Source organism: Eublepharis macularius, chromosome 7 (assembly GCF_028583425.1).
Source record: "Eublepharis macularius isolate TG4126 chromosome 7, MPM_Emac_v1.0, whole genome shotgun sequence".
Classification (NCBI taxonomy): Eukaryota; Metazoa; Chordata; class Lepidosauria; order Squamata; family Eublepharidae; genus Eublepharis; species Eublepharis macularius.
In genome coordinates, this window is record NC_072796.1 from 609,791 (window position 1) to 624,567 (window position 14,777).

Below are 14,777 nucleotides of genomic sequence, written 5' to 3' on the forward strand. Positions count from 1 at the left end.
AATAGTTTCATCAGCCTGCCATCCAGGCTTTTATTTTCTTTTAGCTACAGGAATAGTATTTGTACATTCTTCCTTGATAATGTCTCTACTGGTTCACATTCAATTTAACTTAGCAATTCAAATCATCATATGGCATCTGTTTGATTCCTGTGTTAGCCATCTGGTCACTTAAGACACACAGAATCGTCTATTTGGTTGCCTGAAGTATGTATTTGCAATGAACAAATTGTTGGCTTCACAAAATTCTATGAGTCACAATCGTGCTCCCCCCCACCCAAGCAAACTAACTTTTAAAATTTAATGGCAGAATATAACAGATGGTGAATATTCTCCCTACAACCCAAACACTCCATGACAAAGTCTGTGTCCCCATGCTGGCTTAATTGATTATACCCCCAAAGCACTCAGCATAACTTCTTTACAAGTAAACCTGCAAAGGATCAAGCCACATCAGGATCAGCCATTGAATTAGGGAGGGAAAAGTTCCTCCTCATCCCATGTACAAATCCTATTCTATTCAACAGGGCTTGCAAAGAAAATGCTCCCAACAGAACAGGCCCCTCGGAGCGCATTTTCAAAAGGTATCCAAGAAGTTATATGTTCTCTTCCATTGGAGAGTGCAAATTATTCAGGTGCAAAGTATAAAAAGCCCACGGTTCTGGAATGCAGATGATGCCCGGCTATTTCTTCCTGAGGATCTTGTCGTTCCAGAGCCATCCAACCCACAGGGCAATCAACACCAGCGTTATAAAGAATGAGTAGAAGAGGAAATGGCCGTTACTGTCTAGGATCAACCCCTTCCACTTCTTGTGCATCACCAAAGCCATCATGGCGAAGAAGGTGAAAATGAAGAGTATGAAGATTTGACCTTCAGTGACAAGATACCAGTAGTAGAGACTGCTAGGCCCAATAAGCAGCAAGGCTGCTACCGGGATCCTTGGCTCCTCTTTTTTGGGAATGAAGCAGCCAGAAAAATAGATACACAGAATGAGAAAGAAGGGGATGTACCACATGGAATGGCCGAGGTATTCGTCGTAGTAGTACAGCAGTTCAAAGGAGTCGATCAGCATCTCGGGCTTGAGGTTCTTGATGATGGGGTTCTCTCGGACTGACAGGTGGAGCTGATAGCTGCTGAAGATCAGCCAGCGACTGACGGAATCGCCCACCAAGTGAATGCTGGCTCCCATGACGAAGGTGATGATGCTGATGTATACCATGGACTGGGGGAGGGCCTTGGGGGACCGCTCGATGAGCTTCAAAAGCAGAAAAGGGGTGATGACGTTGTAAGCCATGTGAAAATAGTCTCCGGCACTCAGCTTATTCAGCGGGAACCATTCTAGCGGAAGCAAGATCATGGCAATCGGGCAGCCAAAGTCCAGCACCCAATTCTGCAGAGTGAAGTAGAACCACAAATCGAAATGGAACTGGGAATTCCTGCAGACCGCTTCCTCTTTGGACGATCCATGTCTGCCCAGCAAGGAGCCCGCAGCCGCAGCGCACCTCCGCGCCAAGCCCTGCATGAGCGCGGCTGGCCCAATTCTGCTTCATTTTGTAATCTTAGTCCAAATTTTCTATTTGATTCTACTTTTGCAACTTATTTAGGTGTATGATCAATTTTTTCCTGGACGCATAAAAGCTTTCTAGGTCTTCCTCTTCAGCATTTATAGTTGAGGCATAAACATGAATGATGGTTACATAGATAGGTTTTCAATTAAGTCTGATGGATATTAATTATTCAGTCAGCCACTGCATTATCGCTTGTGCTACATCTTACCTTGACATTGTTTCTTCTGAGTTTTGTCATTTCCCGAGTAAAACACTGTAGTTTTCTGACTGAAAGTGTCCTAATCCAGTCCACTTTAGTCTACTCATATCCAGGATTACAACGTTTAAACGTGCCATTTCTTGTTTTACAATTTTGAGCTTGCCTTAATTTGTATTTCTCACATTCCGTGTTCCTATTATATGTTTTGTATAGCTTTGGTCTTTCTTTTTGTATCTATATACATCAGCATCTTAATGTCCTTTTGGTTTAATCCATTAAGAACAGTGCCATTTGTACTTATCCTCTGTTCTTTAACAATAGCTAATACAGTGCTTTCTGACCTGGTGGACATTTCTTTCAGCACTGTTATCTTCTTTTGTTTGGGGTTGTCTCATCATCGGGTTTTTGAGATACGAGATGATCAGAGGTGTCTTCTGCGTTGTACTAACCAGGGTTGTCTGCACTGTCATTGCCATTATGTATGAAGGATCCTCCACATACAAGAATAGAAAACCCAATGTGTGTCTGTATGTGCCGTCAAGTCACATTCAACTTACGGTGACTGCAGCAAGGGTTTTTTAAAGGCAAGTGAGAAGCAGAGGTGGTTTGCCGTTGCCTTCCTCTGCAGTCTTCTTTGGTGGTCACCCCTTGCTTAGCTTCTGAGAACTGACAAGATCAGGCTACACCATGCTGCCTTCTCTCCCAGAAAATACAAATTACATAAAAGCTGGTTACAAACGTTCTGCAAGGAAGGATACTCAGCTAAACATAATCCAGTCACGAGAGGTGGATGGGTGGCTGGCTACTTCCTGCCCTCCATTTGATGATGACAGCTGGGAGCTAGAGGGAGCCTGTGAATTATTTGTAGCGCACGCTTCTCATCAGATGAAATATTATGCCCGAGATGTGGCTGCTGCCGCCAAAATAATACATTCAACTGCCCCTCCCCAACAGCAATGTATTTACAGCTCCCTCATCTCATGTCCTGTTGTCCTACATTCCCCTGCCCCACTATGTAGAGGGCTGCCACAATCAGGAAAGCACAGACCACAGGAACATCAGAAGACATGTCATAGCAGAGTTATGTTGTGGGAAGAGAGAGAACATCATGGGAGGCTTTTTGGTAGCAGTTAACCACATTGCACATCTTCAAGTATGGCCTCAATTTATACATTGGAAAAGGGTTTTTAAAAAGTCTCTCTTTTACCAGTGTCAGGTCTAGAGGAAAGAGAGCTCCCAAGGAAGTGGCAAGTTAACTCTGCCTCCTATTCAGGAGATGATGCTATTCAGGAAGCAAAGAATTTTCCCTGAGCACCTATAAATTGGGAAATGGGAAAAGATAGCCACCACACTCACCTGGTGTCAGGATGCTAGCATCTGCCATACCCATGCGGGGGTGGAGGGTGGGGGGATGGAGGTACCCATGGACTGACTGTTTTCACTCAATTGCTCCTAGCACTGGGAAAGGAGTTTCTGTGGCCTTGGCAGCTACATCCTCCCCTGTACACACAGTTTCCAGTGAGGAAGGGGGGGGGAGGAATAATGGCCTGGGAGGGATTTATGTATCTATGAGGTTGTAGTGCCTTATTTTGGACAAAGTCAATCTTAGGATGACCATCGTAAGATTATGATACTAGACTAGTTCAATAAAGCTTTACAAATCCTGTGGAGACTTTTGGAAACTTGTCTTGGCATGATCCTTACACCTGGGGGCCAGGTTGTGGCCGTCAGGCATGGAGAGGGATGGGGCATGGCGGCCGCCATGTTGAGTGCTTGCCCACCATCCTCTGAGGAAGCCTGCTGCCCCAATCAGTTTACAGTTCTCTGGCCACCCTATCAGGAATGGCCAGGGGAGAGCTGGCAGGAGGCAGTTCTCCCTCGGGTCCAGCAGCTAGGTATATATTAGCTCCAGGCCCCGCTCCCCAGCACTTTGCTCTTGGCCAGCGATGAGCAAGCATCAGAAGGAACTCTGAGGAACACGATCGGCAGGAGAAAAGGAGGCATGGTGGGAATTAGAGCAGCAGAGTGGCAGCAGTGGAGAGCCAGAGGCAACGAGGTTGGAGCTGAGCCTCACGCCCTGGCTTGGCTGTAGAGCTGCACTACAGCCCATGGAAGCAATAGAAGTTTAGCCGAGCCTCGTGCTCCTGGGCAGGAGTGGATCGGCGGAAGACAGAGACATGGCAGGACAGCAGGGAGTGGCGCCCCTCCCTCTACCTTCACGCCAAAAAACAATTGTCCTTGTCAGGACAACGTCAGAACAGAGCTGATCACTGGCATGGCCCCATCCAAGCGGGTAGGGGCACCCAGGGCTGTGACTCGGAGGGGAGCCTGGGATGCTATTCAGGAAACGAAGAATTTCCTCTGAGCACCTATAAATTGGGAATCTAATGAAAACCTGAAGAAGGAAAAGCAGTCTTTCAAACAAATTTTGGAAGACTTTTTTTAGTGAAATAAACACATATTTGGAGAGCGAAACTGTTTTATCAAACATCACAGATTCTTAAGATATTGTACGCAAACAACTACAACATTGCTGATATTCTGTTATGTTCTTTAACACCTTGTATTAAACCAATTTTATTTATTTATTTGTTTGTTTATTTGATCTACAGATCAGGTGATTTATTAGTAGTAATAAGCTTACTTGCATGTTTGTCCGCCAGAACAATTAAAGTGTTTGAGACGTCCCTCCTTCTATAGAAACAGACCACTTTTGCTTCCACGTTTCCATTGGCTGTCTGTAACAATGAGCAGAAAATAATTTAAGTTCAAATTAAAACTATTATAGGTTCAAAGAAACTATATCTATTCAAATGCTTTGAAATTAAATACACAAACGCTGAGGGGAAAACACTAGATAAGTACACCCAACCATTTCTTGATAATGTGAAATAGATCTTCAGATTCAATCAGAATCTTTATGATATAGATATGGAAAAGGTATTTTAAAAAGAAATTACAGAGATAATGAAGAGATGACTGAATATGCTGCTGTTATGGAAGCAGCAGTGATTGGATGAAGGAAAAATCGCCGCTGAGGTGCTCTTTCTAGGCAGCAGGCAGATGTGCAGCCATTCACCCATTTCTCACCCCTTTCTTCCTTCTCTCCCTGTTAACTCTCAAAGTAGGCTGGGTACTGTATTCTGCTCCCACCAACCTGGCTTTGAGATCTTCCTGTAACTTGCTAGGGTAAGTTACCCCACTTAACCTCTGAATCCTTTGGCAGTGTCACTTTTCTCAACAGGAGTGCCGCCTGGATGAGCAACCAAACCTAACATATAAAAGCTTGGAAGAGTTTTAAAAGCTTGTATAAGAAGACTGCATTTAAACACAAACGCAATAGGTGAAAATGATTGTTGATGACTTGCAGTCCTTAAGACAGTCCGTTTAAACATTGACGCCAAGCATTCTGCTGCCCCTGCAGGAGTGAAGGGGTGGAGCAGTTCGGTTTGCACCTAGAGCGCTGGGAGACTGTGGCTGTGGAGCTGGAATTTAAACTCTGCACTTGCTCAGCAAAAGTAGGAAGCTCTGGGGCATGGCCAAAAGATAAATGTCAATCTGGGCTAACAGTTTACAGGGAATAAAGGCAAGAAAAATAACCAAGAATTCCTTAACTCAGCTGAAGATGAAGTGGACTGTAGTCGTTCTACTGATTCCTCAGTCCAGTCTCTGGACCCTCAGCAAATCCATACCCCCAGCATGAGAGCACACCTCTCCACGGACAGCAGCTGCTCTGCTGAGTGGTGTGGATGAGCTCCTTCAGAGAGGAAGTTTTATAAGTTACGCAAAGCCCCTGACCACTTGCGCAAGACAGGCAGCACTTGCCCACCTGAATGGGCAAGGGTCAGTTCTGTGGCTTGAATTTCACCTCGGAGTTTGAAAAAAATCGTAATAAATTATGGGTGCTGATGCAGCAAATTCATTACAATGGTCAACAAAGCAAATGAAAGACAAAAATAGAAGGAGCAAAAGATTAAAAGAAAATAGTTATATCCAACAGAAATGAACCTACCACTTTCTAGCTTTAGCCTCCCTAATACCATTCTGCTCCTTCTAATTTAAGCTAAATTTCCTATATCACTTTAAGTCTATAAAGCCACAGTTACACACAAGACGCTCAGGATGATGCCAAAGGGTCTTCTGCCCAGCCTGACCAAACCTACTCAGCCCTCTGCTTTTTATTGCTTTCTGCTGTCCAAGGATGAAGACAGAGACGGAAACATCATTTTGTTTACTTTAACAAATAATCTCTTTCCCAAGGGGACAAAAAAAATCATGTTCTTATATAATCCAAAAGGTTTTTATGCTTGTGCTATATCTGATTTCCTTACTTCTCAAAGCAGCTGGTCTCTAAAAGGCAATGAAGGGGAGAGGGTAGCCATGGACATGGAGACCACATTGATTCCTCTATAATCAGTGCACAGCCGCAAGCCCCTATCCTTTTTACGAAATAACACTGGGGCAGCATGCGGGGGGGGGGGGAGAGCTTGTGGGTTGAATGAAACCCCTTTCCAGGTTTTTGTCAATGAACTTACTAAGCTGCACTTGCTCCACAGGACTCATGGAGTACAGCTTCCCCTTGGGAAGATCTTGACCAGGGATTAGTTCAATGGCACAGCCTGTGGCTCAGTGAGGGGGGGGGGTTCATTGGCTTCCCCCTTCCTTGAAGGCCCAACATAGGTCTTGGTACTTGGTGGGGATTTCCTCAACCTCCTTCCATGTAAGGCACACAGCTTCAGGCATGTGAGGGGGGTGGCGCCCCACTTTGGGGTTCCACACGTGTTTTTGACAATCCTCTGCTGGGAAACACAGCCAACCCGTCTTCCACTGTATGTATGGATCAGTCACAGAGCCAGTGGACTCCCAGTGCTGCAGAGAATTTTGCGGTAGGACTCACCACGAAAGCTCTCTCCTGTAACTAAGGCAGGAGAGATTAAGTCTCAGCTGCACCCAGAATCAATCAAGGCTCGAACCCTGATATGGGTCCCTTGTCGGGGGTGCGCTAGGGTGATAGGGAGAAAAAAACAAAGTTCCTTTTGGCTTCACCCAAGATGCACCAGTTCTTCTCAGACCTGCTGCCATTTACAACAGGTCACTCTGTTTCCCGCCGGCGGCACCTCCTCTCCCTCACTGTTGGATGCTGTGCCAGACCCCAAACTCTCAGGTCCGGCCACCACTGCCTCTTCGCTGGCTCGCAATGCTGCTGCTCCTGGCTTAGGGCAGCTGGGCAGACCTCTTTGGGACCTGTCTTCCTCGCAGGAAGGGTTTTCTTCACGCCGGGGCATTCTGCTGCAAAGTGGCCAGCGCCTCCACACTTTAGGCACAGTCCTTGCTTCATTCTCCTCTCTTTTTTGGCTGGATTGGTCAGCCCTTGGGGACAGGCTTTGTCTCCCCCTTTGTACTCCGTAGGCCCTCACCGCTGGCCTGCTTGATTTTGAAGATGGAGTGGTTTCACAACTTGCTCCCTGTTTTCAATCTTGCACACCAACTGTATCCACCCTAGCAGGGTGCACGGGTTATCCTGTACCACAGCCTTGGCCACCAGGTCTGGGTTCAAGCCAGCATGGAAGAACCCAATCTTCACCAACTCCATCCAGTCTCGCATTTTGGCTGCATACTCTAGAAACTCTGCCGCAAACACTCGCACTGGGCATGATCCTTGCCTCATGCACTTCAGCTTGGTTCATGCTTTCTCCTCCTTGAGGGAGTCCTCGTATTGCTCTGAGTGCACACATGAAAGCTCTCGTGCTCCAGAGTGCTGGAGCTCTGGCTGCGTAAAGGGTCACCTATCACTTTGCTGCCGCTCCCCCCAGCTGGGAACCCGGGTAACTCACCTGGCTGGCTTCATCTGGAAAGATGAGCCCCACTCCCTCAAGAACTCAGCCGCCTGCACTAGGAAGTGGCCCAACTCCTCAGGGTCTCCTTCAAAATAGGCCTTTAGCTTGTGTGGCCCCAGTGGCTGTTGAGGTGGAAACCCCGGGATCCGTCCCGCCGGTCCTCTGTTTGGTCGAAGGGGTTGGGGCAGCCGTGGCAGCACTTGTGCCCCTTGATCATCTGGGTAAGGAATAGGCTGCTGCTGATCCTCCTGCGGTTGAGCCCCTTGATCCGGCTGGCTTCCCTGATCTCCCGCCTGATTGGGTAGGATGACAGCCCTTAGCACCTCCTGGATGTTGGCCATGAAGGCGTGCATATCCCATCTCAGCTCCCCCAACTCAGCCTGGGGCTCTTGCACCACCTCATCTGAGGTCGCTCCCAGCAACTCCCTCGCTGCTGGTTCTTCATAGTCTTCTTCCTCTCCCTCAAGGATCCCTTTCCCTGGGCACAGGCTCTGACTATGCAATCAGCTCAGCCAACATTCTCGTATCTACATCTCCCTCTTGACAGATGCCACACCGGGGGGGGGGGGGCATCCCAACGGAGTATCTTCCAGCCAGTCTCTGCAACTGATGTCCCATTAGGGAAGTTTGGCAGGGCCGTGCCCCAGCCTCAGCCAACACACGCGCGTTGGCCCATGCCCGTCTGCGGGGTCTTCAAGGTTTTCCTCTGGCTTCTCTGGTGCACTGTTATCCTTTTTTCCCCTTGGCCATGACATGGGTGTAAGGATTCTACCATTGCTCAGGTCCGAGGTGAATGGGATTCCTGGCATTCTATGAGGATCTGCCAAGCAACTCTCAAAAAACACTCCACTGTAGCAGTAAAAGCACTTTATTGAAAAGCTGCCAGTATTAGGATCGTACTTTATCTTTGCCAGGAATGTTGTTTATATGCCAGCATGAAACATATACAGGTTTCTAATATGCAGAAAATCCTAAGAACTTCCCCCTTCCCCGCGCAACCTAACGGTCATATCAGAGGAAAACATCTAGGCCGGAAACTAGCAGAACACATGTGTGGGACTTCCAAGGTTGTGATGTCCAGGATGTCTGGGAACTAATGGGTGCAATTCAGAGAAGCATGCAGATAATAGCTAATACATCCTCCCCCTCTCACACAGGTTCCCATCGCAGATCTGTAAAGCAAAGCAATCGACATTGGCAGACAAAGAATGGTTTCCGCATTTAACCCTAAGCATTCCTAACAGCAACCAAAACAACGCTGCTGGATATCTGACAACAAGTTGAAACGGAATGCTAACAAAATGAAGGTAACGTCGGTTGGGAAGGCTGAAGTTCTGAAGAACATTGTACTTCCCGCTTTCGTTAGGGTCCAGCAGACCTTCACTTACTCCATTAAGGGGCAATGAGGATGTTCTGTATTATTGCTGGAAAAATATTAACACAGCTGGAAAAATTATTCTTCCAGCTTCACTTAGCTGAGAACACGGGCCTGCTATGGTCACTTGGTTGATCTGGCTTTGTGGCTCCGTTTTATGGTTACGTCAAGGCTAGGATATCATGGGTCTTCCCTTAAAGTCAACTTGGAAACACCAGTTGATACAGCACCACGGTCCAATAACGACTGGCCACTAGGCAGAACATGCATGTCACAACCCTTCTGCACACATTTCATTGGCTACCAAACAGTTACTGGGTACAATTCAAGTTTCTGGTCTACAAAGCCCTTGACAGCCGTGGGACATACACCCGCAGGACCATTCTTCCTCCTACACTACACTGCATCTGCTTTGCAGATGTGTCATCCAGCAAATAAATGAGATTGGGTGGCTGCCTGTCCATATGCATTCTGCCATGTGGAATGACCTGCCTAAGTAGGTCAGGAAAGTCCCCAAGTTTCCATCATTCCACTTAATGTAAAAAACCAGAAATGTTCAAAAGGGCATTTTGGTAAAGGGGCTGGAACTGTAATATAATGAAATATCTCAAGCGGCTGCTTTTGTAAAAGAACAAGCAGAGGACCTGGAAGAGGCATCTCATTCCCCCTCCCCCACTAGTTCCTCTTTCCCTTCCCTGAAAGCCCCCATAGCATCTCCCTTTTTCCTGCTTCCTTCTCTCCTTTCCACCCATCAGTTTCTTTCTGCCTCTCATCTTCAACTTTCTCTCCTTCCCTCCCCACAGCAACCTTTACCCAGGAAAAGTCTGGCCCAGTTCTGCAGGGCCAGCCAGCCCAGGTCCAGTCATGTGAGCAAAGAGGTTCCACTGGTCACTGCTGGGCTTGTATTCAAGCAAGTCCTCCTCTAACAAGAGGCATGAAAGAGGAGAGGGAGGAGACATTTTCCAGTGCTATTCCAAAGGCTTCCCTCTATGGCTTTGTTTTACAGAAACCAAGGTTTAGAAGGCTCAGTAACACTGTGGTTGCCTAGCAACCTCTAAAATGGTCACTGAGTTTTCAGTGGGCATTCTTTTCTTAAAGCTACAGGCATTTTTTTCATTATTTCAGAGTTTTAATCCTTCATTAAAAAAAAAATTCAGATTTTTCTGCTAACTTGGGACTTCCTCTCAGATTTGTAGAAAAACCCTCCTAGAATCATAGAGTTGGAAGGGTCTTACATACCATCTAATCCAACCCCCCTCCCCAATGCAGGAACAGCCTAAGGCATCCCTGACAAGTATTCATCCAGCTGCTCCTTTGTGAGTAGTCAGCCCAGCCTCTACCATTTTAAGAGCTGCTTATGCTATAAAAATCATAACCTCCTTGAATCTGATGTGCCTAAATATGCTTTAGGAAACCAGCCAACTGAGCAAAACATTGCTGGATCCTGCCTGGGAGAATGACTCATGAATGGAATGTGAGTAAAAGTCGAGCAACTGGGCGTGATTGACTCCTGCCTCCCCAGGAGATGTAGAATGTGCTATCTTTGAAAATAGAGATGCTCGTGATTCACTACTCTAAACATTCCAAAATCCCTTCTTCCCGTTGATTAGATCCTGTCCTGCAACCAAGGGCCATCTGTCAGCTCTGAAAAGTTTAAAACTCTTCCTGGAAACATTTAATCAAAACTCTAAATTCATCAGCTAAGCTCCAGGAACATTTAATTAACTGCAGTTTATTTGTAAGGCACCAGGAACAACCAATCTAATTTCTTTGTCATGTCCCAGCAGCACCAATCAAGATACTCAAATCTTTTGTCCATCCCAGAAGACAACCATTAAGGTCTTTGTCCTAACAGCTGAAGTCACTCTCCAGCCTCAGGGCACATTCAGCCCTGTAAGAACCCTAGCTCTGCCCCAATCAAATCGAGCAGTGTAGTGGGCACCTACTTGGAATCTTAGCATGGTTCACTCAGTCTCTCTCTCTCTCTCTGAGCCTTCTTCCCTGGCCAAAGATGCAAGACGTTCAAAGCCCTCTTCCTCCATGGACTATACTATTCCTCTGATATATATATATCCCGATATCTCAAATCCCTCAATTTCTGGCTAATTTCCTAGGACTCTGGTGTGCTTGTATGAACTGTTTATTTATCTCTTGTATGTGTGTGTTTTCTCCTTTTAAAAAACTACTCTTTATTTCAAAGAACACCCATCTCAGATTCCTTGGGGAGGAGACCCGTAAAAATTGGTGGAGGATCCCACTTGTTACCTGTCCAGTCTTGCCAGTTAGATCCCCCAAGTACTCCACTGCAAACGCTCAGGTATAAGAGTTAAAGTTGCTTTATTAGAGATCCATCAGTATCAAAGAACTCAGATAGTAGCATTGGCACAAGCGACGTAGAAGGAGAAAGCAATGTTAGTTATAAGGGAACTCTCCCGCCCTAGGGATGGGGACCATTAGGATTTTGGTGCATGGGATCCAGGAGGATGGGTGAACAAGGAAGAGGGGAAAGAACGAGCTCATTCCAGTTCTCAGGGTGATACAGCTCTGGCCGGCACTCCAAGGCTACATTCCCACTGTCAGAATGTCAGTTCTCAAGCCAAAGCTACGCCATGTTCTCCTGTTATAATCTGTAGTTATTTAGTTCTCTCCCTCCAGGCCCAGGTGCTGCCCAGGTTGCCTATATCCATGGGAACGAAGAATTCTTATCAGCCCGGACGACCTTGATGTCCTCACCTTCCCAGGCCTTCTAGACAGGACTAAGGGGGGAGGCTGGGAAGGGGTGTTTGAAGTGTTGTTACTTTCATTTTATGTGTCATTCTCAACAAAGCTTTGGTTCAGCCAAGGGCCTCGAGTCCTTGGATCATGGACCCCTGTATCCTGAGCATAATCTTCCAATAAACCTTTTGAAACCAAGAGACCTTGTGCTTCTTGCAGAAGGGGGGAGACGAACTCTAGATAACTGGGATTCCATAGTTGACACCCACACCGGCCAAAGAATCAAAAGTAAGACACCTGCAAGATAAGTAGCTAACAACCAAGCAGTAATTGAATACTCGTTGCACATTCTCAGAGGCTCAGAACATAATGCAGACAGACACTCATGGCAGATATGCTGGGCGTATCTGAGATTACCCCTCTCGCATAGCCTTCTCCTTGCTGCAAACTCCCCCTTCTAGCAAGGAGATCAATTCCAGTAATACCCTAAAGACAGCCAATGAGGGGGAACTCACCACATCCCTAGACAGCAGCTTCCACTGCTAGACTTCTCATAATTTGAAGAAGTTTTTCCTAATGTCTAGCCAGTACCTTGGTGGCTGTAGTTAATCCATTATTGCAAGTCCTATCTTCTGGTGCTAACAAGAACAGCTCATTTTCCTCCCCAAGTGATAGCCTTTTAAATACTTAAAAGAGAGCAATCATGGCTCCCCTCAACCTTATCTTCTCCAAACATTCCCAGGTCCCTCAGTCTTTTCTCATAGCAAAGTCTTTAGGCCCTTGATCATCCTGGCTGCTCTCCTCTGCGCCCCTTCCAATTTGTCCACATCCTTTTTGAAGAGAGGCCTCCTGAACTACACATACTACTCCAGGTGGGGCCTGATGGGGAGTATGTAGTGGGACCATGACACCCTCTGATTTGGATGTTACGCCTTTGTCGACACACCCCAAGATTCTGTTAGCTTTTTTTTGCTGCTGCATCACACAGACTGCTCATATTTAGCTTCCTACCCACCCGCATTGCAAAATCTTCACACACACTGCTACCCAGAAGCATATCCCTCATCCAGCATGCATGCTTTGAATTTCTGCAATCCAGGTGCAGAACCCAGCACTTACCAATGTTAAATCGCATTTTATTTAAATCTGCCCATTTTTCCAGGTTTTCCAAGATGCAAGCTCTTTCGAAAGTTCTTTAAGCACTCTCAGGTGCACCCCATCTGGTCCAGGGGATTTGTACACATCCAGTACAGCAAGGTGCTTCCCCACAACTTCTCTGCCCATGTCAACCAGCAGCCCTGAAATCATGCCTTGCCTACTACCATCTCTAGGTGGGCCTGTTCTCTTCTTCAGGGACAAAACTCAGGCAAAGTAGGTTATTGAGCCTTTCTGCCTTCTCTCTGTCCTCTGTCAAGAGTTTCTCCATTTTCACCCAGCAATGGAGGTATCTTCCCTTTCCCCTTCCGTTTGCTTCTCAACATATCTGAAGAATGTCTTTTTGTTGTGGCAAGCCCCCTGGCCAGTCTCAGCTCATTCTGAGCACTGGCCTCTCTGACAGCTGCCCTACAGTGCTTAGCTACCCTAAATACTTGTATGCTATTATTGTGTGGTCTATGACCGTAATAAAGATTGACTGACCCTAAATACTCTTCTTTGGATGCCTTTCCCTCCCTCCATTTTTTGAACATTTCCTTTTTCCTCCATAGCTCACCACAGAGCTCTCTGTTCATCTACACTGGCTTCTTAGATCCTCTACCACATTACTGTCTTGCAGGAAACGTGATAGCCTGAACCTGCAAGAGCTCTTCTTTTAGGACAGCTCACACTTCACTCACTCCTTTCCCTTCCAGCATTCTTGTCCATGGAGTAACTCTCATCATATCTCTAAGTTTATTAAAGTTTGCCCTACTAAAATCTAACCTGAGTGTTTGGCTATAAACTCCCTTGGTTCTCCACAGCAATTCTAGCAAGATGTGATCACTTCTCCCTAAGGTTACCACCACCTCTACCTCATTAAACAACTCTTTCTTGTTGGTTAATATCAAGTCCAGTATGACTGAGCCCCGCATCACTTCCTCCACTATTTGAGAAAGGAAGGGGTTGGTCAGACAGGTCGGGAAGTTGCATGACTCTGGACATGTAGCAGAACTGGTCTCCCAGCACACATCACAGAAGTTGAAGTCTCCCATAAAACAGGGTTGCACTTACCTGTAACTGTTGTTCGTCGACTATCTTCTGTGCAGGCACACATTGGGACTGTGGACGCGCAGACCAGCCGTGGAGAGATTTCCCTAGCTTTTAAAGTCTGTGAAGGGCCCTCCGCCTTCACTGCGCACATGCAGGAACGCCTGCCAAAACGCAGGTAGAGAGGCAGAGCGCCCCCACTTCCCTCAGTTTTCCTAAGCCGCCAGAGGTATAATATAGCACAAGCAAACACACTCACAGCAGGGCAGGAGGGAGGGAATATGCCTGCACAGAAGATACTCGACGAACAAGTTACAGGTAAGCGCAACACTGTGTCGTCGTTCTTCTGCGCAGTCCCACCTTGGGAGTATAGCAAGCTGCTCCTCAACGGAGGAGGGTGTGAATGGATCAGCCAAACAAGGAATGCAGGACAACTGTTTCCACTGCTGACTCCCCTCTGGCATTTGCGTGGATACAGAAGTGCTCTGTGAAGGGTGTCGGCTGAGGACGATGTGGCAGCCTGACAGATGTCTCGAAGAGGGATTCCTTGCAGAAGTGCTGCAGACGAGGTTTACGCCCTAGTCAAGTGCTCCCTGCTCACCCTGGGGCAAGGGAACTTTGCCTTCTCACAGCAAAGTCTAGTAGCTGGCCACTATCCAACTGAGTAAAATTTGGGAGGATGCTAGTAAACTCTTACAATGTCCAAAGTAATACATAAAAAGTGTTCTGTGTTTGTGAAAACCCTGTGTTCTGTCTAAGTGAAAACACTAAAAACCTTACCACATCCAATTTCTATAAGGAAAATTCTGCTTCAGAAGCACAACTGGAAAAAATACAGGTAATGCAAACCTTTGATGTAAGTGAACTCTTGATACATCTTAGGAAGAAATACAAGGCTGGT

General features: G+C 46.6%; 2 protein-coding genes across 8 annotated transcripts in view; both read right to left on the reverse strand.

Annotated features, from left to right (window-relative positions):
* MTA1 (metastasis associated 1) overlaps positions 1–14,777 on the reverse strand; it is a 188,292-nt gene that overhangs the window by 156,412 nt on the left and 17,103 nt on the right. For all 7 annotated transcript variants that reach the window (XM_054984519.1, XM_054984520.1, XM_054984518.1 and 4 more), the window contains one exon: positions 4,410–4,503. Coding sequence is in view for 5 of the 7 variants with exons in the window: in XM_054984518.1 (XP_054840493.1) it covers positions 4,410–4,503 (94 nt within the window). In the remaining 2 variants the exon portion in view is untranslated. The remainder of the gene's footprint in view (positions 1–4,409; positions 4,504–14,777) is intronic.
* LOC129333111 (ceroid-lipofuscinosis neuronal protein 6 homolog) lies at positions 681–1,359 on the reverse strand. The gene has a single exon (XM_054984526.1). The coding sequence runs from the start codon at positions 1,353–1,355 to the stop codon at positions 681–683; it is 675 nt and encodes a 224-aa protein (XP_054840501.1). The 5' UTR covers positions 1,356–1,359.